The sequence below is a fragment of the Hoplias malabaricus genome, chromosome 14, assembly GCF_029633855.1.
Source record: "Hoplias malabaricus isolate fHopMal1 chromosome 14, fHopMal1.hap1, whole genome shotgun sequence".
Classification (NCBI taxonomy): Eukaryota; Metazoa; Chordata; class Actinopteri; order Characiformes; family Erythrinidae; genus Hoplias; species Hoplias malabaricus.
In genome coordinates this window covers 2,972,198-2,998,539 of record NC_089813.1, presented here as the reverse complement: position 1 = coordinate 2,998,539, position 26,342 = coordinate 2,972,198, and the positions used below count along the sequence as shown (strand labels likewise).

General features: G+C 44.3%; 1 protein-coding gene across 1 annotated transcript; it reads left to right on the top strand.

Moving 5' to 3' along the window:
- The first annotated feature begins 10,901 nt into the window (after positions 1-10,901).
- On the top strand, positions 10,902-23,413 carry si:ch211-158d24.4 (uncharacterized protein LOC560966 homolog). The gene is made up of 4 exons (XM_066644132.1): positions 10,902-11,297; positions 17,255-17,282; positions 18,681-18,773; positions 21,133-23,413. The coding sequence occupies exons 1-4, from the start codon at positions 11,067-11,069 to the stop codon at positions 21,573-21,575; spliced, it is 795 nt and encodes a 264-aa protein (XP_066500229.1). The 5' UTR covers positions 10,902-11,066; the 3' UTR covers positions 21,576-23,413.
- The last annotated feature ends 2,929 nt before the right edge of the window (positions 23,414-26,342 follow it).

Here is a 26,342-nt window from a genome sequence, read left to right as displayed (position 1 = left end):
AAAAGGTAGCACCACTTAAACATAAAAGTATAAGACAAAAAAAAGCTCGCACCATGGTATAATGATAAGACCCGTACTTTAAAACAAACGGAAAGAGAGCGGAAATGGCGATCAACCAAGCTTGAAGTGTTCCATTCTGCCTGGAAGGACAGCCTTATAGAGTATAGAAATGCCCTCACTAAAGCTCGCTCAGCATATCTGGCCTCGCTGATCTCCAATAATAAAAATAATCCGAGAGCACTGTTTAGTGTGTTTTCTAGAATTACAAAAAATCAAGCAGGTTCTGAACAATTAATTCCAGCAACTCTCACCAGTAAAGATTTTATGGACTTTTTTAATAATAAAATTGAGAATATTAGACAACAAACCATCCAGGCTGCCACCCGATGTGAATGATATAAAACATAATGTAACTGTAACAAAAAAAAAAAAAGAAAGACTTGAAAACAATTCATCTCGTGTGAACATCGAATTTTGTCCGACTCACAGCCGCAGCTGGTTCATGAGGTTCACATGCTCCTGGGGTCAGTGGCTGAACGTGAGACCAGGAAAACTGATCTGTGAGAGACTGGGCCGGAGCCGTGTTCAGTCCGAACAACTACAACAACACCACGCAAACACACACACAATACACGCAGTTGTTATGGTTTTCAAAGCCTGCAGTTCCTGTTAGAGACATGGTTTTGTGACATCACAGGCTCCATTTCCCGGGGAGCTGTGATAGTGGAAGAATGAGCAGCTAAAAGCGAGCCGAGTCGAGTCGAGTCCATCCCATTCAGTGGAAAAGCACCATTACTAATGTAATCAATGAAAATATTAATATTGCCCTCTGTCTCTCTGTGTGTTTCAGTCTGAATCTGAATCTGATTGTCTTTCTGTGTCTATGCCTCTTTGTCTCTCTGTCTTTCTGAGGCTGTCTCTCTGTCTCTCTGCGTCTGTCTCCCTGAGTCTGTCTCTCTGTGTGTTTTAATCTGAATCTGAATCTGATTGTCTTTCTGTGTCTCTGTCTCTCTGCGTCTGTCTCTCTGCATCTGTCTCTCTGCGTCTGTCTCTCTGAGTCTGGCTCTCTGTTTCCCTGCGTCTGTCTCTCTGCATCTGTCTCTCTGCGTCTGTCTCTCTGAGTCTGTCTCTCTGCATCTGTCTCTCTGTCTCCCTGAGTATGTCTCCCTGAGTCTGTCTCTCTGAGTCTGTCTCCCAGAGTCTGTCTCTCTGCGTCTGTCTCTCTGTCTCCCTGAGTATGTCTCCCTGAGTCTGGCTCTTTGTTTCCCTGCGTCTGTCTCTCTGCATCTGTCTCTCTGAGTCTGTCTCTCTGCATCTGTCTCTTTGAGTCTGTCTCTCTGTCTCCCGAAGTCTGGCTCTCTGTCTCCCTGAGTCTGTCTCTCTCTCTCCCTGAGTCTGTCTCCCTGAGTCTGTCTCTCTAAGTCTGTCTCTCTGAGTCTGTCACTCTGTGTGTTTTAGTCTGAATCTGAATCTGATTGTCTTTCTGTGTCTGTCTCTCTGAGTCTGTCTCCCTGAGTCTGTCTCCCTGAGTCTGTCTCCCTGAGTCTGTCTCTCTGAGTCTGTCTCCCTGAGTTTGTCTCTCTGAGTCTGTCTCTCTGCATCCATCTCTCTGCTTCTGTCTCCCTGAGTCTGTCTCTCTGTCTTCCTGAGTCTGTCTCTCTGAATCTGTCTCTCTGCATCTGTCCCTCTTTCTCTCTGAGTCCGTCTCTCTGAGTCTGTCTCCCTGAGTCTGTATTTCTGTCTGTCTGTCCTGCACTGTGAAATATAAAGGTTCTTTGAGCGATGCCATATAAAAACTGCTATAATTATATAAATATATGTGTTTATTTAAGAAATGTGTGAATGTGAAGAACCCTTTCACTTCATCTTACCGTTCTTTTCCAAGTGAAACATTTGTAGCTAAAAGAGATATTTAAGGAACCTGATCCAGAGTGAGTGTGGGGTACAGAGGAGCCGTGTTCTCTCCTTCTCCACTCCCCCGTGTCTCTGCTGCAGACAGGATACGTGATAATGTCCAAAACCACACAGGAACCAAACATGGGAACCGTTCACCACCAAACAAACAACAGACCAGCTCCATGTTCACCACTTAGACTCAGGGCAGACGGAGACAGAGGGATGGACTGATCAGAGCAATGGAGGGGTGGAAAGAATGAGGCAAGTTGGAGGATTACATTGAACAGCTCAGAGATTTCTCAATCAGCTCTTGCCATTAGAGCAGCTTCATTAGTAAAGGCTCCTTCCGTCTGTCTGTCTCTGTCTCTACGTCTCTTACTGTCTGTCTCACCATCTCTGTCTTTCAGTCTGTTTCTCATTATCTCTCTCTCATTCTCTCTTTGTCTTTCTCCCTCTCTCATTTCTCTCTCTCTTCTCATTCTCTCATTCTCTCTCTCTTCTTATTCTCTCTATCTCTCTCTCATTCTCCTGTTCTCTCTCTCTCTCTCATTCTCTCTCTCTCTCATTCTCTCTCGCTCTCTCTCTCTTCTCATTCTCCCGTTCTCTCTCTCTCTCTCTGTCTCTCTCGCTCTCTCTCTCTCTCATTCTCTCTCTCTTTCTCTCTCGCTCTCTCATTCTCTCTCTCTCTCTCCCTCTCTCTCTCTCTCATTCTCTCTCTTCTCATTCTCCCATTCACTCCCTCTCTCTCTCTCATTCTCTCTATCTCTCTCTCTTTCTGATTCTCCTGTTCTCTCTCTCATTCTCTCTTCTCTATCTCTCTCTCTCTCATTCTCCTGTTCTCTCTCTCTCTCTCTCTCACTCTCTCTCGCTCTCTCTCTCATTCTCTCTCTTCTTACTCTCTCTATCTCTTCTCATTCTCCTGTTCTCTCTCTCTCTATCTCTCTCTCATTCTTCTGTTCTCTCTCTTTCTCTCTGTCTCTCTCTTGCTCTCTCTCTCATTCTCTCTCTCTTCTTATTCTCTCTATCTCTCTCATTCTCCTGTTCTCTCTCTCTCTCTCTCGCTCTCTCTCTCATTCTCTCACTCTTCTTATTCTGTCTATCTCTCTCTCATTCTTCTGTTCTCTCTCTTTCTCTCTGTCTCTCTCTTGCTCTCTCTCTCATTCTCTCTCTCTTCTTATTCTCTCTATCTCTCTTATTCTCCTGTTCTCTCACTCTCTCTCTCATTCAAAACCTCCACTTCCACATTATAAACGGTACTAGAACATAATCCTTTCACCATTAAAGGGGAGGTAACCTTTATTTCTGTCAGTTACACATTCAGTGTGAAAGACATTGTTAATAAAACACACGTTGGTAGGTGGATTGGAGACTCAAAAGTGTCCGTAGGTGTGAGTGTGTAAGTGAGTGTGTGTCGCGCTCCAGGGTGTGTTCCCACCTTGTGCCCAGTGATATCAGGGAGACTCCGGACCCTCCGCTGCCCTGAACTGGATGAGGGTCACAGACCCTTGAATGAATGAATGAATGAATGCTTGCAAACCCTGACCTTGAAAGAGTCCGTCTGTAGATTAGAAGGCACCTGACTGGACTTTGCTTCACATGTGATTTGCCCACAGTCTCAAAACATTCACTTTCGCGGGGGAAAGTGTCCACTCTGGGTTTTATTTATTTATTATCTTTTTACCGTACCAAGGGCTCCTGGTGTTATTTTTGAGTTGGAAAAACAAGTTCCCAGAAGCCAAGAGCCACCCAGAATCAGAACGAGAATCAGAACCAGAACCAAGTCAAATAGCTCCTCACACTCTGAGTGTTCAACGACACAGTGCCAGTCTAAACTGAGGGCCTCAGCAGGTCCTGTTTCTGCCCACTTTCACCTTAATGGCTCTCTCTCTCTGTGTGTGTGTGTGTGTGTGAGAGAGAGTGTGTATGTGTGTGTGTGTGTGTGTAGGGTTTGAAATGATTTACTTTCAGTTACAGTGTCTGTAAATTTATTAAAAAAACAAAGTTTCTCAGTCCCCTATGCTAGGCTTTCTCTCTCTCTCTCTCTCTCTCTCTCTCTCTGTCTCTCTCTCTCTCACTCTCCCTCTCCCTCTCTCTCTTTCTGCTCAGGGCAGGGGCACCTGGAGGATTTTAGACAGCAGAGAGACTCCAAACGTTGAAAAGCATGAACCGATGTTGCTCTATTCCTGCTCCATAGGGGGTTAACACTGACTTACTGTTGCTGTTTTTCTATTTAAGGTGGAAATGTCTCCAAACACAGGAGACGGCTAACTGCATTAGCGACAGTGCTACAAAACTAAACACCTCCTGTTACTGACGAGTTACACTTCAGTCGCGTACAAACAACAGTCGTTACTCTCTTCAAACTCACTGTTCCACCTTAAAAGACGCAGAGTTTAGAGCTGCGTTCCCCCTTAACCTCCCTTTAAGGTGCGCGCTAGGGTTAGTTGTAGATATTGTATGCTACAGTAATCATTATTTCATTGGCAGTCCTCACAAGTATAGCAGAGTGTGTGTGTGTGTGTATGTGTGTGTGTGTGTGTGTGTGAGAGAGAGAGAGAGAGAGAGAGAGAGCGAGCGAGAGAGAGAGAGATCAATGGAGATACATAGATATAGAGAGAGAGATGCCAGGAAAAGTCGAACTGTGCTAATGCACTCACAACTGCCATCAAATCCTCACAGCAATGTTCAGACAGAGCCTCCCTAGAAAAAGCAGACGCCCTGTGGACGTGCTGGATCTTAGAAGGATGTTATTGCTAAGCCCTGCGTCACTAGGGTTTTATTGCGTGGACACCTTCAAATGTTTGGTCTCCTCAAGCTTCTAAGTAATTTCCTGAATCACTATTGGTTTTATGTTTTGTTGTGTTGTGTTGTGTTGTGGTTGATGTCAGTAATGTCAGAGCTGCACAGCCTCTACATCTGCACAGATAAGACTTGGCACTGATTGCTTTAGAGTGTTATTATGTTTTATTATGTATTATGTGTGCACAATAAAATAATAAACGTACCTTTGGAGTGTGTTTCTTTGCTTGTGTCTGAGTGTGAACGCGCCTGTCTTTGGACAGGACAGGAAGTGCTTATAAAAGCTCAAAGATGGGGGCAGTAATCTCCATAATTTCTGCTTTGAACAAATGTTTGGATTGAAGGGGGAATTCCTCACAGTTGTCCACCACCTTTCCTTTAATGACTCTGTTTAACTGTTTGGGAACCGAGGAGACTAATCGCTGTAGTTTTGCGAGTGGCCCTTTTTAACTGTTCTCTCTGTCGATGCATGACTTCAGCAGCGGTTTGTGGTCACTGTCGCCTGATTCTCCCTCTTCACGCTGACTGTAGGAGACAGATCTGGACCCCAGACTTGTCCAGCAAGCAGATGCACTCTGTGTCTGTGAAGCCTTGCTGTTGTAGCACATCCAAAATGAGGCCTGGCATCGTCCTGCTGAAATAACCATGTACTTCCCGGGAAATGGCAGCATGCGTCTCTCTAGAATACCCGTGTACACCTCCAATCAACAGTGCCTTCACGGTTTGGTTCATACGGGGGTCAGTGAAGCTTTTTGATTTTGGATTGCATTGGGGTGATTATGTGTGTGTGTTTCTGTGCATGTTTAATGTTGGTGTGTGTTTAGACATGTGTTGGTCAGGAAAGTTCACCCTCAGCCGGAATCCAAGTGCTGGAGTGTGGCACATTTCTTTGCCATTGTCAGCAATGCCTCTGTTTAAGGGCTGAATATAGAAATCTTATTCGCAGTTTGGCTACAGTTCATTTGGCCACAGTTCATTTGATGGTAAAACAAAGTCTCTTAGGTTTTTTGTTGTAAATACCGTGTGGTTTTTACGGTGTATATCTGTTTCTTTTAACAATATTATTTAAAATTAATGTAAACTTTACGACTGCCAAAAATGTTTTGGCAAATTCTTAACTCAAAGAGTCAGTTAAGCCTCTCTCGAATCGTTTGACTTTACTGGAACACACTCTATGTGCTTTTATAAATCAGGATTATGTGACTGTAAGATTTCACAATGTTTCTTGCCTAAAATTGACCCTTTCCCAACACGTAGGCCTCGGTTTCAGAATGAGTAAACATGGATGACCAGAGGGGCCTTTTAAAGCTGTGAATAAATACATAATTTTCCCAGGACTGTGGTGTACCACGAGGCAAGAACAAATAAACCAACACCTGTAAATACTTAATAACCTCACAGTATGAGCTTTAATGAGGGTCAGTGTTAAACCTCATATTTATGTTTAACGCGTCCCTCGTCTCCACAGTGGGACACAGCTCTGTTTCTCAATGAACCGTCTGTGACCTGCTTTGGTCCAAACCCCACGAGCCCCACAGCAGTGTTCTCCCCCTGTGTAAACAGCCCCTGTTCAGAACGCACCTGTTCCTTTAAATGATAATGAGCCGCTCGCTGTTCACCCCGCCCCCGAGCGCACAGCAGTGAGGAGCGAGGAGCAGAAGCTCTGGTTTTTAGCCGTTTTCACTCTGTTCTCTTTCTTCTCCGTTTTTACTCAGTGCTCTTATTTCTCCGCGCTCGTTGTGATTGTTTTGTTGTGTTTAACTTCGTCTTCGCGCTCTCACATAAACACAGTCCAGCGCTGTGATTGGTCAGACTCAGACGAGGGGGCGTGGCCATACTAAAGTCTCTGCACGTGACGTCAGAAACAGATCAGATTCAGAACGACTCGTTTTATCACGTTTTCAGACTTAGGCAACACACAGGAAAGGATTGGGGGTGTCTTGTTTCACAGTGTGCAGGCTGGTGGGCTCCAGTGCAGTTGAGCTATTGAAAAATATCATTAAATACACCGCTGCGCTGTGGGATTATTAATATTATCCCCGACTCTATGATGTGAGCGAGGCATGGCTCTGTTTGTGTTTATCTGTCAGTTTGAGGCCAGCATTAGAGACACAGCTGGACGCGTTTCACTTATTGTGTCTAGATTTACTGTTTTTTTGGCAGTGATTTTCCAGTAAGTCTGGGTCCCCCCTCAGGGCATTCTCCCTGGTCCAGTCACAGGCTTTGCTCTTTACTGCTGCTCTTGGCTCATTCTCGCCGCCTGTTTGTCTCCGAGTGGAATTTGAGCTGAGCAGTCACTCATTAACCGACACGAGGTGTGGAAAATGGCGGAAGTTGTCTGTGTTAGTCACTGCCCTCTCAGTAAAGGTCATTTAGAGACTCGCAGTGGCACTGCCCACAGACCACAGGAGCCCTTTATACGAGGCGTACACTTTAACATAAGACCACACTTATAAAGGCTTATAAACGGTTATTAATTAGATTGTAAACACATTATGAAAGGAATTTATAATCATTTATAACACAGAGATAAAAATACGGATTGTGTAAGAACTCACCGAAAATGTCGAGGTGAACAAGCTCAGACCTGAGGAGGTGAATGTTAGGGTCCACCTCATTGTCCTCCGTCTTTAAAAAAGACATTCAATCAGAGGTTAACTGTTGAAACTTGTTAAAGGGTGAAAGCTATTAACAATATGCTGGAGCTGACGGGGTTAATGTCGACTGACGGAGACGACAAAGTGAGGTTTAACTGGATGTGGGTTCACTACTACTAGTTACAGACGGGGGGCAGTGTTAGAGATGGTGAAGGTAGGGTGTTAATACTTCATTCTGTGTTGAATAAAATCACAATAGTTACACAACTGTCACCGTAAAATGACCACAGAAAGTCAATTACACATCACACAGAAACGCTACCTCTCTTTCTGCTGTTCACTGGTCAGGAGCAGCACCTCCCACAGGGCCGAGTAATGTGACTGCCCTCGTCTGGAGGCTGAAGCAAGAGGCCGAACGTGTCGAGGGTTTGTCAGTGATGGATGGTGCTGAGCATGGTTTTTATTTGGTAAAAGTCATAATGACGGAAGACTCACTGTGTCTCTGCGTCAGTGATTGTGCAACCGGTGAGACATCTGTGGACGTGTGGAGCAAGGTCGAGCTGGACGACGCAGGAGAGAGTTCCTAGAAAGACACAGGAATAACTCGTATGCTTTGATCTACTCTGGTTTAACGCGAGGGCAGTGAAAGGAGTCCGAGACTGAGACTCTGTTCTGACTCACAGAGGACAGTGGTGTTGTCCACTACGCTGTTCTCCCCTGGGCTCGCACTGTTAGACTGAGCACCTTCCTGAGTTAAGAATGAAATGCTATCAGTGATCAACACTAGATGCCAGTAAAGGCACACGGCTGAATCCGTCACCACTCCATCTCGGCTGCTGAAATCGCTCTGGGCTTTGTTTAGCTCTGAGGCGGAGGTGCCTGAGGTATTTAGAGGCACGTTCCTGACGTTCCGGCGTCTGTAGCCTGTGGGATATGTGGATATGTCTTGTGTACAGTGATAGACATCTGTTTCATGCGACTGGTGACTACACCTAGGCCTTGAGGTCGGGCCACAACCAGGTCCAGAGAAATGTCCAAGTATAAGGCGTATCAATATTTATAACGCAAACATTCTCCCACTTTTTTGCCGTTTTATGGTAAATGTGTCGTACTAAAAAACATACATTTTAAGGAATTGTTAATGCGCTATGTTCCCGACCCCCAACTGTAACTCGTCTAAACCCACACTCAGAACAAACCCATCAGTCTTCTTCAGCTTTCCCCTGAATGAGCTCAGAACAAACACAGCGCCCAATAAACTCTTCACGCGCCATTTTCTTAACTTCACTTTGTTTTTTGACAATTATCATTTTTAAAAGTTAGCATAAATGCTTTAAAGTGTATATTTTCATCAAGTAATATGTTAGTGCTGAGCTAACACTGTTGATTTTGACCATTAAACACTGACATCTAAAGCTTGAAAAGTACTTTCCATGTTTTATTGTAGCTTCTATTGTTTGCCGCAGTTTTACAGGGACTCCTTCAGTAAAGAGTGCTGACACAAGCCTTGGGTTGGCTTCTGAAGCTCTAGGAGAAGACTTCACTGTGGTTTTCTTTTATTCCACTCTATAAATCTATAACAGGATATAAATGCCATTGGGCATTTTAAGAACATAACTCTACTGAGTTTAACAATAAACAGTGCAGCAGTTACGATCTGGAGACTGTCCCCCATAAAACCAGTTTAATTACTTCATTTAATTGAATTAAAAGGTAATAAGTCTTTATTTGAGTGGAACGTATTCCAAACACATTCCTTGGCATATATTTTCTGTTATTGGCACTGACAGATTTTAAATATTTTATGTCCCATTGGTCATATTTTTCTAATTGGGTCATCCTACATCCAGATCTTCCTCAAGGCTCCAGAACCAGAGATTAGCACCGTGTTCACAGAACTGCAGAGTGGAACAAACATCTCCTAAATTAAGGCCCATATCTGCGTCACACTTAATAATAAACAGCTGCAGAGATCAACCTCAAAATCACCCTTTGCTGTGATTCTCTACACATTTCACACATTAACCTCTAAAGCACTCTGTATCTGACGCCCACGGCGTGCTCCAAACGAGTCCGGGCGAAGGCACAGCGTGGGAAAGTTCACAGCAGGTGAATATCAAAGGAGCGTCCACCTTTTGGTCAGTCTCTGCAGCAGAGAGGGGGCGTGGCTAACGACTTTAGGACAAACACTGTAAGAGAAGAAAAACATTTCCCAGCTCAAGATCCCACAGAGTCTACCGTCCACAACACTGTGAAGACTCAGGGACTCTCAGTCTGTGTACGACATAGTCTTGACCTTCCAGCCCTCAGACCGCACTGCATGACAAGCTTCAAAGCTGCTGGGATAAACATGAGTGGAGGAGTGACCGGGTGAGTGTGTGAAACTGTCGACATGTGAGTGTGTGACGCTCTGTGATGTTCTGGTGCCATGTCCAGGGTGTGTCTCCTCCTTGTGCCCAGGCTCTGGACTGAACACAACCCTGATGAAGATGAACCACTTACTGGAGATGAATCAATGAATGAATGAACGAATCTTCCCATTGTGAAACACCACAAACACTGACACCTAGTGACCAAGGGATATTCCACAAACCTGGAGTTCTGTTTAGCCAGATGACTTAAGCCCAGAGTCAAGCCTGTCCAATAGAAACTGAGCTGAGGGAGATCCCTATTGGATAGTCCTCAATTTTGGGGCTTAAAGGTGAGGTTCATGATTTTAATCAAAAAGACACATTATATAATTGAGGTTGTTTCGTCTCCGTTTGTTGCTCTCCAGTGAGTTTGGGCTGGAAACTGGTCTAATGTGTTTTTACGACGCCCCAGTGTCTGTAAATAAGCAGTAAAAACAAAGTGTCTCAGTCCGGTATGCTAGGCTTTCTCTCTCTCTGCTAATGGCAGAGGCATTTGGAGTTGTTTTACACAACGGAGAGACTCCAAACGTTGAAAAGCATGAACCGAGATGAGGATGTTGCTCTATTCCTGCGCCATAGGGGGGTATTAAAGAATTAATTTTGCTGTTTCGGATCACTTAAGGTGGAACTGTCTCCAAACTCAGGAGACGGCTAACTGCATTAGCGACAGTGCTACAAAACTAAACAACCCCAGTTACAAACGAGTTTCCGTGAGAGTTCAAACAGTGAATAAAACTATTTTACCTCAAACGCAGTGTTCCACCTTAAAAACACAAAGCTTCTGGATATAAACATTCAGAGAGAACAGCATTTCCCCCCACTTTAATGTATCTGGCTAACTTTGGTGTAATACCAATGACCCAGTGTTGAACCTGTTTGTAAAAAAGGCTGCCCCCGTGTGGGGGACCCGCTCTGTTGAGCATAAACTGCTTCATTCAGGGTCCACAAAGCACTTTTTGAATCTGTGTTTTGTAAGAGACCTGAAAAGTGAAGCAGTAAATAACACTTTCATAAGCAGGTTTGTTAGTTTTGGTGGTGATTGGGCAGGGTTTCCGGTCATTATGCAAATGAGGGGTTGAACACAGCGTCCAATCAGAGCGGGGGTTTGGAAATGCGGTTCGGAAGCGTTCCTCCCTCTACAGTGGCAGTAAAAGTGGGCAGGGATAAGCCAGTGTGTAGGAGTGAGAGTGAGAGAGAGAGAGAGAGAGAGAGAGAGAGAGGCGCGCGACCCGTTTTTCACCTCGTTGGAAGTCCACGCGCTGGATGTTTGTTTTGGGCGTCGGTACGTAGAGGGAAAAAAAAAAAAAAAAAAAAAAAAACGTCGTGGGTGACTATGATAAAGAGGCGCGCGTGAGGCGCGAGGATGGCAGGTTTGTTGTGCGCGCGAACGGACATGGAACAGAAGGGAGAAGAACGCGATCGAGCTCGGCACGAGCCCTACGTGGTGCTCCGGGACCCGGAGACCCTCCTGCAGGCGCACCGCGATCTGCGGAGAGAGATGTGCGTCACGCGCGTGACCGTCATCATCCTCCTGATGCTGCTGTGCACAACCTTCACTCTGCTCTTATTCATGCAGCACCTGCCCGCGTGCAAGGTAATAATAATAATAATTATAATAATAATCAGCTCAGTGGGACGTTTATGTGGCAGTTAGCCAAATAACTTCAGCCCAAAGGTCAAAGTCCTTGTTTTTTCAGAGACTTTTTAGAGTTTTTAAAAAATAGTTTGAAGGTTTTTAACAAACAGGAAAAACAACAACAAACAAATAAACATCTGCACGTGATGTAGTTCAGGGCTTTTAAAGTCTGAGGGTTTTATTTCAATAATAACTATATATATTAGCATTTTATAAAATATTATTATACACATATTTAATATTAATATTAATTATTAAATTATTCATAAACCCAGCTCCGGGGTCTCAGCGTCCTCTCTGAGTGGGACACTTACGGACACCGTCTTTGATGAGGGTGGTGTGTTCTCCCTGTATCAGCAAGGGTTTCCTCCGGGTGCTCTGCTTTCCTCCCACAGGCTGGTGGGAGGAGTGGCTGTGTGAAAGTGTTTAGTGTGTGTGTGTGTGTGATGCCCTGTGCTGGATGGACGCTCCTGTCCCGGCTGTGTTCGGCTTGTGGTAATTGATCCCCCACCCCTGGACCCTGATCGGGATTAAGGTGGACGTGTGTGTGCTGCTTGGTGAATGGGTCGTGATGGAGTCTCAGAGTGTGAGGCATAAGTAAGGCAGGAAGAAGGCAGCAGCGGGACACGCAGCTGGTTCCCAAACCGCTTCTTAAGAAAGCTTTGGATCACTGGAGGTCTTTCTGGAGGTCTTTCTGTTTGTTTTGGTTGAGTACGTCCTGCACTGAGGTAAGGAGGGTGTGATGAAGCAGGGCTTGGATCCAAAGTTACGGCCAAGATTATGTCCGAGTTCCATCCAAATCCACATCTGGATCCACTGCAGTAATTAGGCTCTGTTCTGCTTTCGCTCACCGTCCTGTTACTTTAGAGACTCTTTACTTATGGGACATTTCTGGTGTCTGTTTCTGAGCTGCAGTTTCTTTTGGTCCAGTGTGTGTGTTTGGTCTAGTGTGTGTGTTTGGTCTAGTGTGTGTGTTTGGTTCAGTGTGTGTGTTTGGTCCAGTGTGTGTGTTTGGTCCAGTGTGTGTGTTTGGTCCAGTGTGTGTGTTTGGTCCAGTGTGTGTGTTTTTGGTCCAGTGTGTGTGTTTGGTCCAGTTTGTGTGTTTGGTGCAGTGTGTGTGTTTGGTCCAGTGTGTGTGTTTGGTCCGGTGTGTGTGTTAGGTCCGGTGTGTGTGTTTGGTCCAGTGTGTGTGTTTGGTCCAGTGTGTGTGTTTGGTCCAGTTTGTTTTTGGTCCAGTGTGTGTGTTTGGTGCAGTGTGTGTGTTTGGTTCAGTGTGTGTGTTTGGTCTAGTGTGTGTGTTTGGTCCGGTGTGTGTGTTTGGTCCAGTGTGTGTGTTTGGTCCAGTGTGTGTGTTTGGTCCGGTGTGTGTGTTAGGTCCGGTGTGTGTGTTTGGTCCAGTGTGTGTGTTTGGTCCAGTGTGTGTGTTTGGTTCAGTGTGTGTGTTTGGTCCAGTGTGTGTGTTTGGTTCAGTGTGTGTGTTTGGTCCAGTGTGTGTGTTTGGTTCAGTGTGTGTGTTTGGTCCAGTGTGTGTGTTTGGTCCAGTGTGTGTGTTTGGTTCAGTGTGTGTGTTTGGTCCAGTGTGTGTGTTTGGTCCAGTTTGTGTGTTTGGTCCAGTGTGTGTGTTTGGTCCAGTGTGTGTGTTTGGTCCAGTGTGTGTGTTTGGTCCAGTTTGTTTTTGGTCCAGTGTGTGTGTTTGGTCCAGTGTGTGTGTTTGGTTCAGTGTGTGTGTTTGGTCCAGTGTGTGTGTGTGTGTTTGGTCCAGTGTGTGTGTTTTTGGTCCAGTGTGTGTGTTTGGTGCAGTGTGTGTGTTTGGTCCGGTGTGCGTGTTTGGTCCGGTGTGTGTGTTTGGTCCAGTGTGTGTGTTTGGTCCAGTGTGTGTGTTTGGTTCAGTGCATGTGTTTGGTTCAGTGTGTGTGTTTGGTCCAGTGTGTGTGTGTGTGTTTGGTCCAGTGTGTGTGTGTTTGGTCCAGTGTGTGTGTTTGGTCCAGTGTGTGTGTTTGGTCCAGTGTGTGTGTTTGGTCCAGTGTGTGTGTTTGGTCCAGTGTGTGTGTTTGGTTCAGTGTGTGTGTTTGGTCCAGTGTGTGTGTTTGGTCCAGTGTGTGTGTTTGGTTCAGTGTGTGTGTTTGGTCCAGTGTGTGTGTTTGGTCCAGTTTGTGTGTTTGGTCCAGTGTGTGTGTTTGGTTCAGTGCGTGTGTTTGGTCCAGTGTGTGTGTTTGGTTCAGTGCGTGTGTTTGGTTCAGTGTGTGTGTTTGGTTCAGTGTGTGTGTTTGGTCCAGTGTGTGTGTTTGGTCCAGTGTGTGGGTTTGGTCCAGTTTGTGTGTTTGGTTCAGTGTGTGTGTTTGGTCCAGTGAGTGTGTTTGGTCCAGTGTGTGTGTTTGGTTCAGTGCGTGTGTTTGGTTCAGTGTGTGTGTTTGGTCCAGTGTGTGTGTTTGGTCCGGTGTGTGTGTTTGGTCCGGTGTGTGTGTTTGGTCCGGTGTGTGTGTTTGGTCCAGTGTGTGTGTTTGGTGCAGTGTGTGTGTTTGGTCCAGTTTGTGTGTTTGGTCCAGTGTGTGTGTTTGGTCCAGTGTGTGTGTTTGGTTCAGTGCGTGTGTTTGGTTCAGTGTGTGTGTTTGGTCCAGTGTGTGTGTTTGGTTCAGTGTGTGTGTTTGGTCCAGTGTGTGTGTTTGGTCCAGTGTGTGTGTTTGGTTCAGTGCGTGTGTTTGGTTCAGTGTGTGTGTTTGGTCCAGTGTGTGTGTTTGGTCCAGTGTGTGTGTTTGGTCCGGTGTGTGTGTTTGGTCCGGTGTGTGTGTTTGGTCCAGTGTGTGTGTTTGGTGCAGTGTGTGTGTTTGGTCCAGTTTGTGTGTTTGGTCCAGTGTGTGTGTTTGGTCCAGTGTGTGTGTGTGTGTTTGGTCCAGTGTGTGTGTGTTTGGTCCAGTGTGTGTGTTTGGTCCAGTGTGTGTGTTTGGTCCAGTGTGTGTGTTTGGTCCAGTGTGTGTGTTTGGTCCAGTGTGTGTGTTTGGTCCAGTGTGTGTGTTTGGTTCAGTGTGTGTGTTTGGTCCAGTGTGTGTGTTTGGTCCAGTGTGTGTGTTTGGTTCAGTGTGTGTGTTTGGTCCAGTGTGTGTGTTTGGTCCAGTTTGTGTGTTTGGTCCAGTGTGTGTGTTTGGTTCAGTGCGTGTGTTTGGTCCAGTGTGTGTGTTTGGTTCAGTGCGTGTGTTTGGTTCAGTGTGTGTGTTTGGTTCAGTGTGTGTGTTTGGTCCAGTGTGTGTGTTTGGTCCAGTGTGTGGGTTTGGTCCAGTTTGTGTGTTTGGTTCAGTGTGTGTGTTTGGTCCAGTGAGTGTGTTTGGTCCAGTGTGTGTGTTTGGTTCAGTGCGTGTGTTTGGTTCAGTGTGTGTGTTTGGTCCAGTGTGTGTGTTTGGTCCGGTGTGTGTGTTTGGTCCGGTGTGTGTGTTTGGTCCGGTGTGTGTGTTTGGTCCAGTGTGTGTGTTTGGTGCAGTGTGTGTGTTTGGTCCAGTTTGTGTGTTTGGTCCAGTGTGTGTGTTTGGTCCAGTGTGTGTGTTTGGTTCAGTGCGTGTGTTTGGTTCAGTGTGTGTGTTTGGTCCAGTGTGTGTGTTTGGTTCAGTGTGTGTGTTTGGTCCAGTGTGTGTGTTTGGTCCAGTGTGTGTGTTTGGTTCAGTGCGTGTGTTTGGTTCAGTGTGTGTGTTTGGTCCAGTGTGTGTGTTTGGTCCAGTGTGTGTGTTTGGTCCGGTGTGTGTGTTTGGTCCGGTGTGTGTGTTTGGTCCAGTGTGTGTGTTTGGTGCAGTGTGTGTGTTTGGTCCAGTTTGTGTGTTTGGTCCAGTGTGTGTGTTTGGTCCGGTGTGTGTGTTTGGTCCGGTGTGTGTGTTTGGTCCATTGTGTGTGTTTGGTTCAGTGTGTGTGTTTGGTCCGGTGTGTGTGTTTGGTCCAGTGTGTGTGTTTGGTCCAGTGTGTGTGTTTGGTCCAGTGTGTGTGTTTGGTTCAGTGTGTGTGTTTGGTCCAGTGTGTGTGTTTGGTCCAGTGTGTGTGTTTGGTCCAGTTCGTTTAGACTTAGATGGTTGTGGTCCTGTTTGTTTGTTTGTAGTCAGTAAAGTTAGAGTCTTTTCAGAGTCACACTGAAATGAGGAGGAGAAATTCTTCACTGTGAGGAACGAGTTGTGCACAGTTTGTTTATTTGGGGGTGTTTTTTTCCCTGGATGTGTTTGTTTGTTTGTTTTTTTCCCCCTGGGGTGGTTTGTTTGTTTGTGTTTTTCCTGGATGTGTTTGTTTGTTTGTTTTTCCTGAGGGTGGTGTGTTAGTTTGTTGTGTTTTGCCTGGATGTGTTTGTTTGTTGTGTTTTCCCTGGATGTGTTTGTTTGTTTGTTTTTCCTGAGGGTGGTGTGTTTGTTTGTTGTGTTTTCCCTGGATGTGTTTGTTTGTTGTGTTTTCCCTGGATGTGTTTGTTTGTTTGTTTTTCCTGAGGGTGGTGTGTTTGTTTGTTTGTTTTTCCTGAGGGTGGTGTGTTTGTTTGTTGTGTTTTCCCTGGATGTGTTTGTTTGTTGTGTTTTCCCTGGATGTGTTTGTTTGTTTGTTTTTCCTGAGGGTGGTGTGTTTGTTTGTTGTGTTTTGCCTGGATGTGTTTGTTTGTATGTTGTTTTTCGCCTGTGTGCAGTTTGTGCGTTTGCGTGACCGGGGGCAGTGCAGTCAGACGTGGAGAGAGACTGTAACAGAGAAGAGTAGTGATTCAGTAACACACCACTCTGAACTGAAACAGTAGCCCAGAGTGATGTTATAAACGATGATGTAATAAACAAAGCAGTTTTCTCTGTAACTCCTTCACCTCTGTGTGAGCGCACTCCCAAGTGCACTCTGTGTCAGTGTCTCGTCTCAATCTACGGGACGTCTGTACGGTCTCTGCAGCTCTCCTTTACGTGCTGCGCTTGACTGTGCAGCAAGAAATGACATAATTCAGTGTGAGTCAGATCTTCATCAGAAGTGGAGCCATCTAGTTCCACTGTCTGTCACAGAGAACCCTATACATTTGATTGGTTCTATGTTCTGGTGCATCTGGTCATTCTATTCCAAATTAAAAGGAGTGCTGATTGCATTCAGGTGCCTCCGGTCCACCTTAAATGGAGGCAGGAGTATTATCTACAGTCTCTGATCCACCTTAAACTGAGTGTGGTCCTGCTGAAGCTCTGAGCAGAGTTGGATTTGACCCAGTACAATTTAAAACTGAGTAATATTCAGTAATAAAACCTGAGAGCTGCAGGGCACAGTGCTAGCACGGCAAGCCTGGTTACGAGGTTCAGTCTGGACAGGAGAATCAGGAACATGCCGCTGCTGAGTTGACCTGGATCTTCTGCCAGGCCTGAGCTTGAGGGAATGTGTTTGGCATGAAATTCCCCAGCATTTCCCTGAATGCAAACAACCTGCCTTCACACCGTTAAGGAGCTGTGGCTTGGCACTGCTGGAGGTTGTGCAATCTCTGGTTCTGTTAAAAGCAATAGTGCCTGGTTTCAGCTGCACTGTGCGAATGAATTGATTCATGAACAGGCGACTGGAGAAACATTAAAAGCAGCCTGGTCTGTTCACTAGAGATAGAGAGAGTGTCTTAATCCAAGTATGAAACGTTAAAACAAGCTTAATTAACCTGGAAAAGTTAAATATGTATTACATTAAAGGTGCAATCAATAACTTTTTACCATAACAATGTGGTAAAAAATGTGCAGAAATAAGGTACAACGTTACAGTACAAATGTTTTCTATGAAGCACAACTTGCATGAGTTACTTTGTCGCCCCCTATTGTCATTAGATTATGCTCCACAGAGCGGGTCATTAGAGAGAGGGACGTGAGGACAGCATGGTCAGGTCACTAGAGACCGTGAGAGGGACGTGAGAGTAAGGACAGTCTCTAACGGCTCTATCTCTTTTTTTTTTGCAGGGCAATGGGTTCAGCAGCAAGGAAAATGGTGAGTGTTGTTTACTTCCCCTTTAAAGTCTTATCAAGTGAAATCTTCTTAAACCCACTGTTTATCTCAGAGAGTCTGATATTTCTCATTTTCCGATCAGCGTGAGACTGTTATGAGATTATTCAGCTTTGCTTCAATTTATTTATCCCAGAAAAAGTCTTAACCCATGAATAATGTGTTACAACAAGCAAAAAAAACATGAAAAAGTGAGCTACGAATTGCATTAAAGGTGCAATCAGTAATTTTTACCATCACAATGTGGCCAACAATGTTTATAAATAAGGTATAAAGTTACTATACACATGTTTTGTGTGAAGCACAACTTGCAAAAGTTGCTTTGTCGCCCCCATATTGTGTTCAGATTATGCTCCACAGAGCGGGCCCCCCACACAGCAGCCATGTTTGAAAGAGGTTAGGTACAGAATCTCTGACCCATTCAAGCCACTAGGCATCAGTATAAAGGCTATTTTATAGCGTGAAGATGATGCAAAATAGGAGAAAATGAAAGATTGCACCTTTAAGGCAACACTAAGTAAAATCTTTGTTCTACATGACAACTTCAAAGTCATTGGGAGGCGCCACTGAGCTGCAATAAGGAGAATAGAGCCACTGTTGCTACTACTCTGGGCTAAAGACTGCAGAAACTGCGTTATGTAACTTTAGGAGGAGGGTAGAAAACCACACTCCCCCACCCCCTTGATTTCAGGACAGTGCTGTAAGAGTGAACTAACCTGCAACAGAGCGCATGAGCAAACATACTAAATCTACATAATGTTGCTTTAAAATGAGTGTAAAAGGCATATCTGTCTTAAAGGTGCAATCAGTCATTTCTACGACTATTAATATGGGATTAACGCAGAGTCTCTGACACATTCAGGCAACTAGGGGTCAGTATATGTGTCGGTTCATAGGGTGAAGTAGAATCAAATTAGGAGAAAATGACTGATTGTACCTTTAAAGCAATATTAGGTACGATTTGGTATTTTTGCTCCTGGTCTCTCCTTACAGCTGCAGAGAGCAATTCACTTTTACAGCACTGTCCTGAAACCAAACGAGAGGGGAAGGGTGGTGTGGTTTCCTACCCTCCTCTAAAAGTTACATAGTGCCGTTTATGCAGTGCCGAGCCCCGAGCAGGAGCGACCGAAGCCCTATCCTCCATATTTCAGCTTAGTGGAACATCACGTCGATTTTGAAGCTGCACTTTTAAGGTCAAAATACTACTTAGTGTTGCTTTAAAACAAGTGAAAACATCTCATAATCTTCTCACGGTCTGGAAAGTTAGAATGACACAGTAGTTTCAGGATGATTTTGCTTGCTGACAGATCTCTCACTGCTGTGCAATCTTCCAGGAAAGTGAAGGTCGCACGAGTCTAAACACGTCCTGCTTTCCTTCCTCAGGAGGAGCCCAAACCGCGGCACATGTCAGCGGTTCAGGACTGGAGCAAAACACAGAAGTTAAGCCTTGGAACCCTGGGTCGGCTTCTCTGATGGGTAAGCCCTGCAGCACCAGTAGAGCTAGTCCCACCCCCACCACACACAATGTTACCAACCCCGGGAGGGTGGGGGCAAGCGCATGCACACTCCTCGGAGACTCTTGATGCCAGCCGCTGCTTCTTTTCGAACAGGTGTTAATGCACTGGCGCTGGACAGCTCAACCAGCCGGAGGAGAGCGCCAACTTCCCAGAGTCTAAGGGTTAATCCAGCTGTTAGCGTGTCAGCATATCTGGGCTCAGAACGAAATTCAGAAATGGACCCAGACACACACAAGTAAAAGCATGTCTGAATTAAGCAATCGGCTGTGGTGGCGTTTAAGGCAAACTTCCTGTCTCTGTCTCCGGTTTCAACTCCTGAAGCCAGAGCCAGGGGCTGTCTACCACGTCCATCATCGAGTGCCGATGTTGTAACTTGGGGAAATATACAGTGCAGACCAAAGATACACCAGATAACACCAGCTCACTGCTGCACCCCCTGAAATGCGAAGCGCTGTCACGATTGCGTAGGGATTGTGACTTTTACGAGTTCTAATTTATCTGCCGATGAGCAACAGACAATGAGGTTATGAAAACAGCTGTAGTTATGAATCAATCTCAGCCCTGCTCTGGATGACTCCCTGTGTCCCTGCGGGTTTCCTCCGGGTGCTCCGGTTTTCTCCCACGCTTCAAAAACACACGTTGGTAGGTGGATTGGAGACTTAAAAGTGTCCGTAGGTGTGAGTGTGTGAGTGAATGTGTGAGTGTGTGTCGCCCTGTAAAGAATTGGCGCCCCCTCCAGGGTGTGTTCCTCCCTTGCGCCCAGTGATTCCGGGTAGACTCCGGTCCCACCGCGACCCTGAATTGAATAAGGGTTACAGACAATGAATGAATGAATGAATATTGTGTTTTATTCCTCGTAAAGGTATAAAGACAGCTAATGTAGTAGGAAGGTAAAACATGAAAATACGAATCAAGAATTAGAAACCAGAACTGTAAAATAACAACAGTTTATGTGCACTCCCTATTTACAAACTACCTACACAGTAACACTACGGATAAATACATCACAGGAAATGTTTGGGAAACGGGCTGAAAGTGATTGGTTGAAGCCACTTGGGGGATATGTAGTGAATTCCGATTTCATTTGTGGGCTGCTGAAATAGGGTCGGTCACCGTCCCTGGTTGGCGTTTGGCATTGGGCATGGTGACCTGAAGCTCCTTAATGTAAATAATTCCTTAATTTAAATATATGCTCTAAATACAAAGGGTGTCCACAAATTTATGGACATGTAGACCTTATATTGTCATTGTACACATACATATAAGCTGTATGTTGTGCATGTGTATGACCATTTAACACACACACACACACACACACACACTTGTCCTGCTCAACTGGCTGTGATTACTTAATCGCTTATGTTTAAAAAGAGACAGTTTGTTAAAAAATGTCTGGATGTGATAAGCCTGAACCCCAGAGCACTGTGTGTGTGTGTGTGTGTGTGTGTGTGTAAGAATGTGATTGAGTCATGGATGAGTAGTACTCACTGGTTCAGTTTTGAATTATGCTGTCCAAGTTCTTTTTGCTGATGAAATACTCGGGCTACAGAATAAAGCAGGAAGAACTTGTGGTGAATCATTAACTTCGGCACTGATCTCTGCCCCAAAGAAGATAAACAAGCCCTGTGTTTATTTGTTTACAAAGCCAATCTGTACTGAATTATTGCACTTGAATTCCTGAGTGTATTAAAACAAAACAAAGCATTTGCACAGTGCAATAAATTAAACACACCCGGGTAAAACAATGCGAGTGAATCTTTAGCCATGGTACATTAGCATTAGCACAAACTGCTGTTGGGGAGTGGAGTCAAAACCGAAAGCAGTGATAGGAGACATGGAGCGCACACACAGCACTGATTCTACTGCTTTATTTCATGTTTCACGCAGCATGAACGTGCACGCGCCGGGACTCCCCTTTCTGCAGGTTTACACCAGGAGAAAAAGCAAAATGTGTTGTCTGTCAGAAAAACTGTCACGGTGGCGGTAGCCTCAAGGGAACACATTCAGTAACTTTCATTAGGGAACATAATGGTATTTTATTAAAACTTACAAATATTCACTTCTCCTTTTCGTGAAGAGACCATTTAATGAAACGAAACTGAAGTTTAAAACCACTGTTTGTAACTTTAGAGGCAACAGTCTGAAGGACTGAGAGAGCCGGAGTTGCCCAACATCAGCACCTGACATCGGCCAGTGCTGGGATTTCACCATGAATTTTGGGAACGCTGGGAATTTGTGGGAATCTTTTAATGCGGTATAAACATCAGTGCAGAGGCCGGAAACCTGTACTTACATGATTTCTTTGTTTCTTTCCACAGTTCATTGCTACATCCTTTCAAAGAATGAGTCCAGCACTATTCCCTGGATAATAAGACTACCTCAGCCAAGTGAAAATTACAGCCTGAGTCAGGACAGCTTGCATTTGGTTATCCCTCAAGATGGGTTCTACCGCATGTGGCTGCAAGTCACCTACCATGACATAGGAGGCAAATGGTCTAAAGACCAGCTCAGTCTGAGAAGTGAACTCTACACTATTTCGAATGATCACGGCAGCGAAACTCCGCGTCTGCGTGTCTTCGAGACCATCCCCGCCAAAAGTAATAAGTGGATTAAGTCCGTCTACTCCGGAGACATCTTTTCATTAATGAAAGGGGACCAGATCAAGGTGAATTCCAGCCACCCGTTGCTCATAGACTGTGATGGCCAAGTGGGTGCCAAAACATTCCTTTCGATTCATTACGAGGCTCCACTTGACCTGTGATGGGTGGGTTTTTGGGTCTGTAGCACGTTAAGCTACGTTTTCTGTCTTCAGTGAAATATTTAGGCACTTTTTTTATTGCAGTTTGTGGTAGGGTTTAGAGTAGCACTCTGCATTAGGTCATCATTCATGAAGCTGCTTGACCCCCACGTTGGCCTTTCATGAGCTCTTTAAAGCCTTATGCCTGGGTCACCCTAGATTTGCACCGTTAGCATTGGACTAGCCAGGCCATCTTGGGTTAGCTATCAAACCCGCTAACTCCTCAGTTATAAACAGTAATAATTAAAATACCACAACAGGTACACACCACCTAACCCCACCTCCTGACCGCCCCCACTCTGGTTCACTTCAGGTTTATGTATCATTGTTATATAATGAGCTGGGACTGTGTTATTATTTAAAATGACCTGCATTTGGGATTTACAGCACTGTGCGAACAAGTTTAAAACTATTTATTTCCCCCTTTTGTGTAAAATATCATTGCAATTCAAACATTCTCCTGCTCTTTTGTCTTTTACGGTTGATTTAAAAATCCCAGCTTTCTTTTTATTAACAGAAATGAACCTAAAAATGAACTGCGGAAGCCCCCATCTGTAAATCGTCTAAACACAAACTCACACCTACTTTTAGACACAGTATTAGCCCCAAGAACAGAACAAACCCATCACAGTCTTCTGCAGCTCTTTTCCCGATGGAGCTCAGAACCAATGCAGCGCCTCATTGTCAGGTTCTTTTCGGTTGAATAAGAAAAACACAAGGGTTGCCGTAAAATGACAAAAGAGCAGGAGAATGTTTGAATATTGGATTACAATTATACGCCCCAACACACAAACAAAAATGATTTAAATCTTAGTTGTACGCCAAATCCAAAGCTCTGCCAAACAGCCACACCACTGGCAAGGTATGATACGTCATACGTTATCTTTCAGCTAGTTTGAGGGTGAATCATATTCCCCCAGAGGGCTTTCATTCTTTGTCAGAGATTCCATTGAACTGAATGATTTTTCACTCGTGCGATGTCCTAGGCTGGTCATCGTCAGTTCTAAATAAGAGCCAAGAGAGCTGACCCTCACTGCGATTAGCTCGTGGAGATGTTTATGTAGTCGTAGGTCAGTAGGCGGTCGTGTTTATGTAGTCGTAGCCTCATGAACGAGATCCCGCAGTAGAGTCTTACTGACCGATATGTCACTAGTTGCTGTTTATATACTTCTACATTAATTAATAATATATATATATTGCTGTACATAGAAGTGTTTCCTTTGTGGCCGTCCGTAGTTTAACCCTTGAACCTTGTTCTCATTATCAGTGATGACAAAAGTAATGTGCTAATTTAGTCATTCTTATTTAACTCTTGTGTTCTGTCCGCAGCGTATCATAGGAAAGAGCCAAGCTGACCAATGTGTTCTTCTTTACAAGTTGTTATTGTTATTATATATATATATATATATATATATATATATATATATATATATATTTGTTGCTATTTTATTGTATTTAATTTAATTTTTATTTAGCTCATCCTCTGGTCATTATCTCAGTCATTGTGCACTATCCTGGGACGGCTTTACACTAGACTTTTGAGATAGCGGACATGTAAACATTGAATTGGGATGTAAGAAAAAAAAAAGGAATGCTAGAGGGATGTTGACGTCCCAGTGTGGGTCAGAGCTTTTCTACAAGTGATTCACAACAGTGTGGGTTTGAACTGAACATGTGTCCACAGCGGACGCACCTTAAAAGAGTGGAAAGCAACATTAGGGTTAAAAGAATGTCGCTGGTATGTCGTGGGGAACTGGGAAGTGAAGGTTCTGAACAGGTTTGTTTGTATGTATAAGAGAAGATATTTAATTATGGTAAATCCCATGTGAATATAATATTTGTGTGACGTACTAATCGAATGTGTAATTGTGTCTGAACTGTGTAAACCCCTGCAGTAAGAATTCTCAACATCTAACAGTCAACACGACTGCATACTTACTGATCAGCGAGGAAAATATTATCGTGAAGATGTTCGTCTTATTCCCTTCAGATTCTGAAAAGGACAGTAGCTCTTCCCACGCTGTTCTTACTGTACATTCAGTTGATATATGCTATGTTTTTATTGTGAATGGAAATCTCTATTAAATAAAAGCTATTGGAGTTTGAAACTGCATTGTTTAATGTGTTTATGTATCTATCCTCTTCACTCTGAGAGAAAAAGGTACAGCAGAGGTACATTATTAGTCACTAAATGTATACAGAGTGTAAATTATAATCATTATTTACAAACCGGATTACAAAAAAGTTGGGACACTAAACAAATTGTGAATAAAAACTGAATGCAATGATGTGGAGATGGCAAATGTCAAAATTTTATTCGTAATAGAACATAGATGACCGATCAAAAGTTTAATCTGAGTAAATGTAACATTTTAAAGGAAAAATATGTTGATTCAAAATTTCACAGTGTCAACAAATCCCAGAAAAGTTGGGACAAGTAGCAATAAGTGGCTGGAAAAAGGAAATTGAGCATATAACAAACAGCTGGAAGACCAATTAACACTAATTAGGTCAATTGACAACATGATTGTGTATAAAAAGAGCTTCTCAGAGTGTCAGTGTCTCTCTGAAGCCAAGATGGTAAGAGGATCACCAATTCCACCATTGTTGCGCAGAAAGATAGTGCAGCGATACCAGAATGGTGTTACCCAGCGTAAAATAGCAAAGACTTTTGAGTTATCATCATTAACCGTGCATAACATCATCAAAAGATTCAGAGAATCTGGAACAATTGCTGTGTGTAAGGGTCAAGGCCGTAAAACTCTACTGGATGCTCGTGATCTCCGGGCCCTTAAACGTCACTGCACCTCAAACAGGAATGCCACTGTCAAGGAAATAACAGAATGGGCTCAGGAATACTTCCAGAAAGCATTGTCAGTGAACACAATCCACAGTGCCATCCGCCGTTGCCAGCTGAAACTCTACAGTGCAAAGAGGAAGCCATTTCTAAGCAAGCTCCACAAGCTCAGACGTTTGCACTGGGCCAGAGGTCTTTTAAAATGGAGTGTGGCAAAATGGAAGACTGTTCTGTGGTCAGAACAGTCACGATTTAAAGTTCTTTATGGAACACTGGGACGCCATGTCATCCGGACCAGAGAGGACAAGGATAACCCAAGTTGTTATCGACGCTCCGTTCAGAAGCCTGCATCACTGATGGTATGGGGTTGCATGAGTGCTTGTGGCATGGGCAGCTTGCATGTCTGGAAAGGCACCATTAATGCAGAGAACTATGTTCAGGTTCTAGAACAACATATGCTCCCATCTATACGTCATCTCTTTCAGGGAAGACCCTGCATTTTTCAACAAGATAATGCCAGACCACATTCTGCAGCAATCACAACATCATGGCTCGTAGGAGAAGGATCCGGGGACTGAAATGGCAGCCTGCAGTCCAGATCTTTCACCTGTAGAGAACATTTGGCGCATCATAAAGAGGAAGGTGTGACAAAGAAGGCCCAAGACGATTGAACAGTTAGAGGCCTGTATTAGACATGAATGGGAGAGCATTCCTATTTCTAAACTTGAGAAACTGGTCTCCTCTGTCCCCAGACGTCTGTTGAGTGTTGTAAGAAGAAGGGGGGATGCCACACAGTGGTAAAAAATGGCCTTGTCCCAACTTTTTTGGGATTTGTTGACGCCATGAAATTTTGAAACAACATATTTTTCCCTTAAAATGATACATTCTCTCAGTTTAAACTTTTGATCTGTGATTTGTGTTCTATTCTGAATAAAATATTAGATGTTGGCGTCTCCACATCATTGCATTCAGTTTTTATTCACAATTTGTTTAGTGTCCCAACTTTTTTGGAATCTGGTTTGTAAAATATGATGAAATAATACTTGTCTATTTAGAATTCATACACTGAAAAACTGCCCGCAGACAGTCAGGGTTAACGTCAAGTAGTCACCCTCGTTCATGTGTTTGAGCAAATGAGTTATATTAGCAGAAGAATGTTTTTCAGGTGTTTTTTTTCACACTGAATTACTCAGAGGCTTCACCAGGCCATGATGAGAGCACTACGTTTAGAAACGTGAGGATCTTCGGTTACTAACAATACACGGAGCAAACCGATGCCTTGAGGCATTCATGAGTTATAAAGCAGAGAAATAAGCTGTGCTTTTACTCCGCAAAATGTGGGATTCGGGTTCAAAGTGTTGGCTGCGGACTCTGCTGTCACTTTGAACCTTTCATCCTTCCAAATCCAATCCCACTGACATCGATATGCACTCCGTCAGCTACCGATACACACCTCAGCCGCCACACACATGTCCTTCTCGAGTGCCACTGCAAATGGCTAAATCATGGACCACATTACATCAGACCTGTTACATTCTCCTAGCTAAAGCAGGGAAACACAGCAACAAGTCCCAACATGACTAAATGTTATCTATGACTAACATTTTTAAAGAACATGGGAAAACTGAAGATGTTCTGAGAGTAGGCCACAGAGCAAATTTCATATGAAACTTTTATCTTCTCATCTCACCCTTGGTTCCCACCCTTCTTTAGAAAAGAAAACAAGTGTGCAACAGAACCAAAGAACATAGTCCACATGGGAAACATGAGGCACAACACACATTACGACCTGTCCCTGTTATTTTGGCCTTGGTCATAGTCATTAGTCCTCCCATCCCTGACTGCACCATCTGCTCCGAGGGAAGCACCACACACTTTCACTCCCACCTAATGATTCAGATTCTCAAAACCACGTGGCTGCTTCTAACAAACTC

Excerpts from the sequence above, each read along its gene's own strand:
- si:ch211-158d24.4 (XM_066644132.1), top strand. The coding sequence starts at position 11,067 with ATGGCAGGTTTGTTGTGCGCGCGAACGGACATGGAACAGAAGGGAGAA. Across the intron at positions 11,298-17,254 it reads AGCACCTGCCCGCGTGCAAG|GGCAATGGGTTCAGCAGCAA; the intron begins GTAATAATAATA and ends TTTTTTTTGCAG. Across the intron at positions 18,774-21,132 it reads TGGGTCGGCTTCTCTGATGG|TTCATTGCTACATCCTTTCA; the intron begins GTAAGCCCTGCA and ends TTCTTTCCACAG.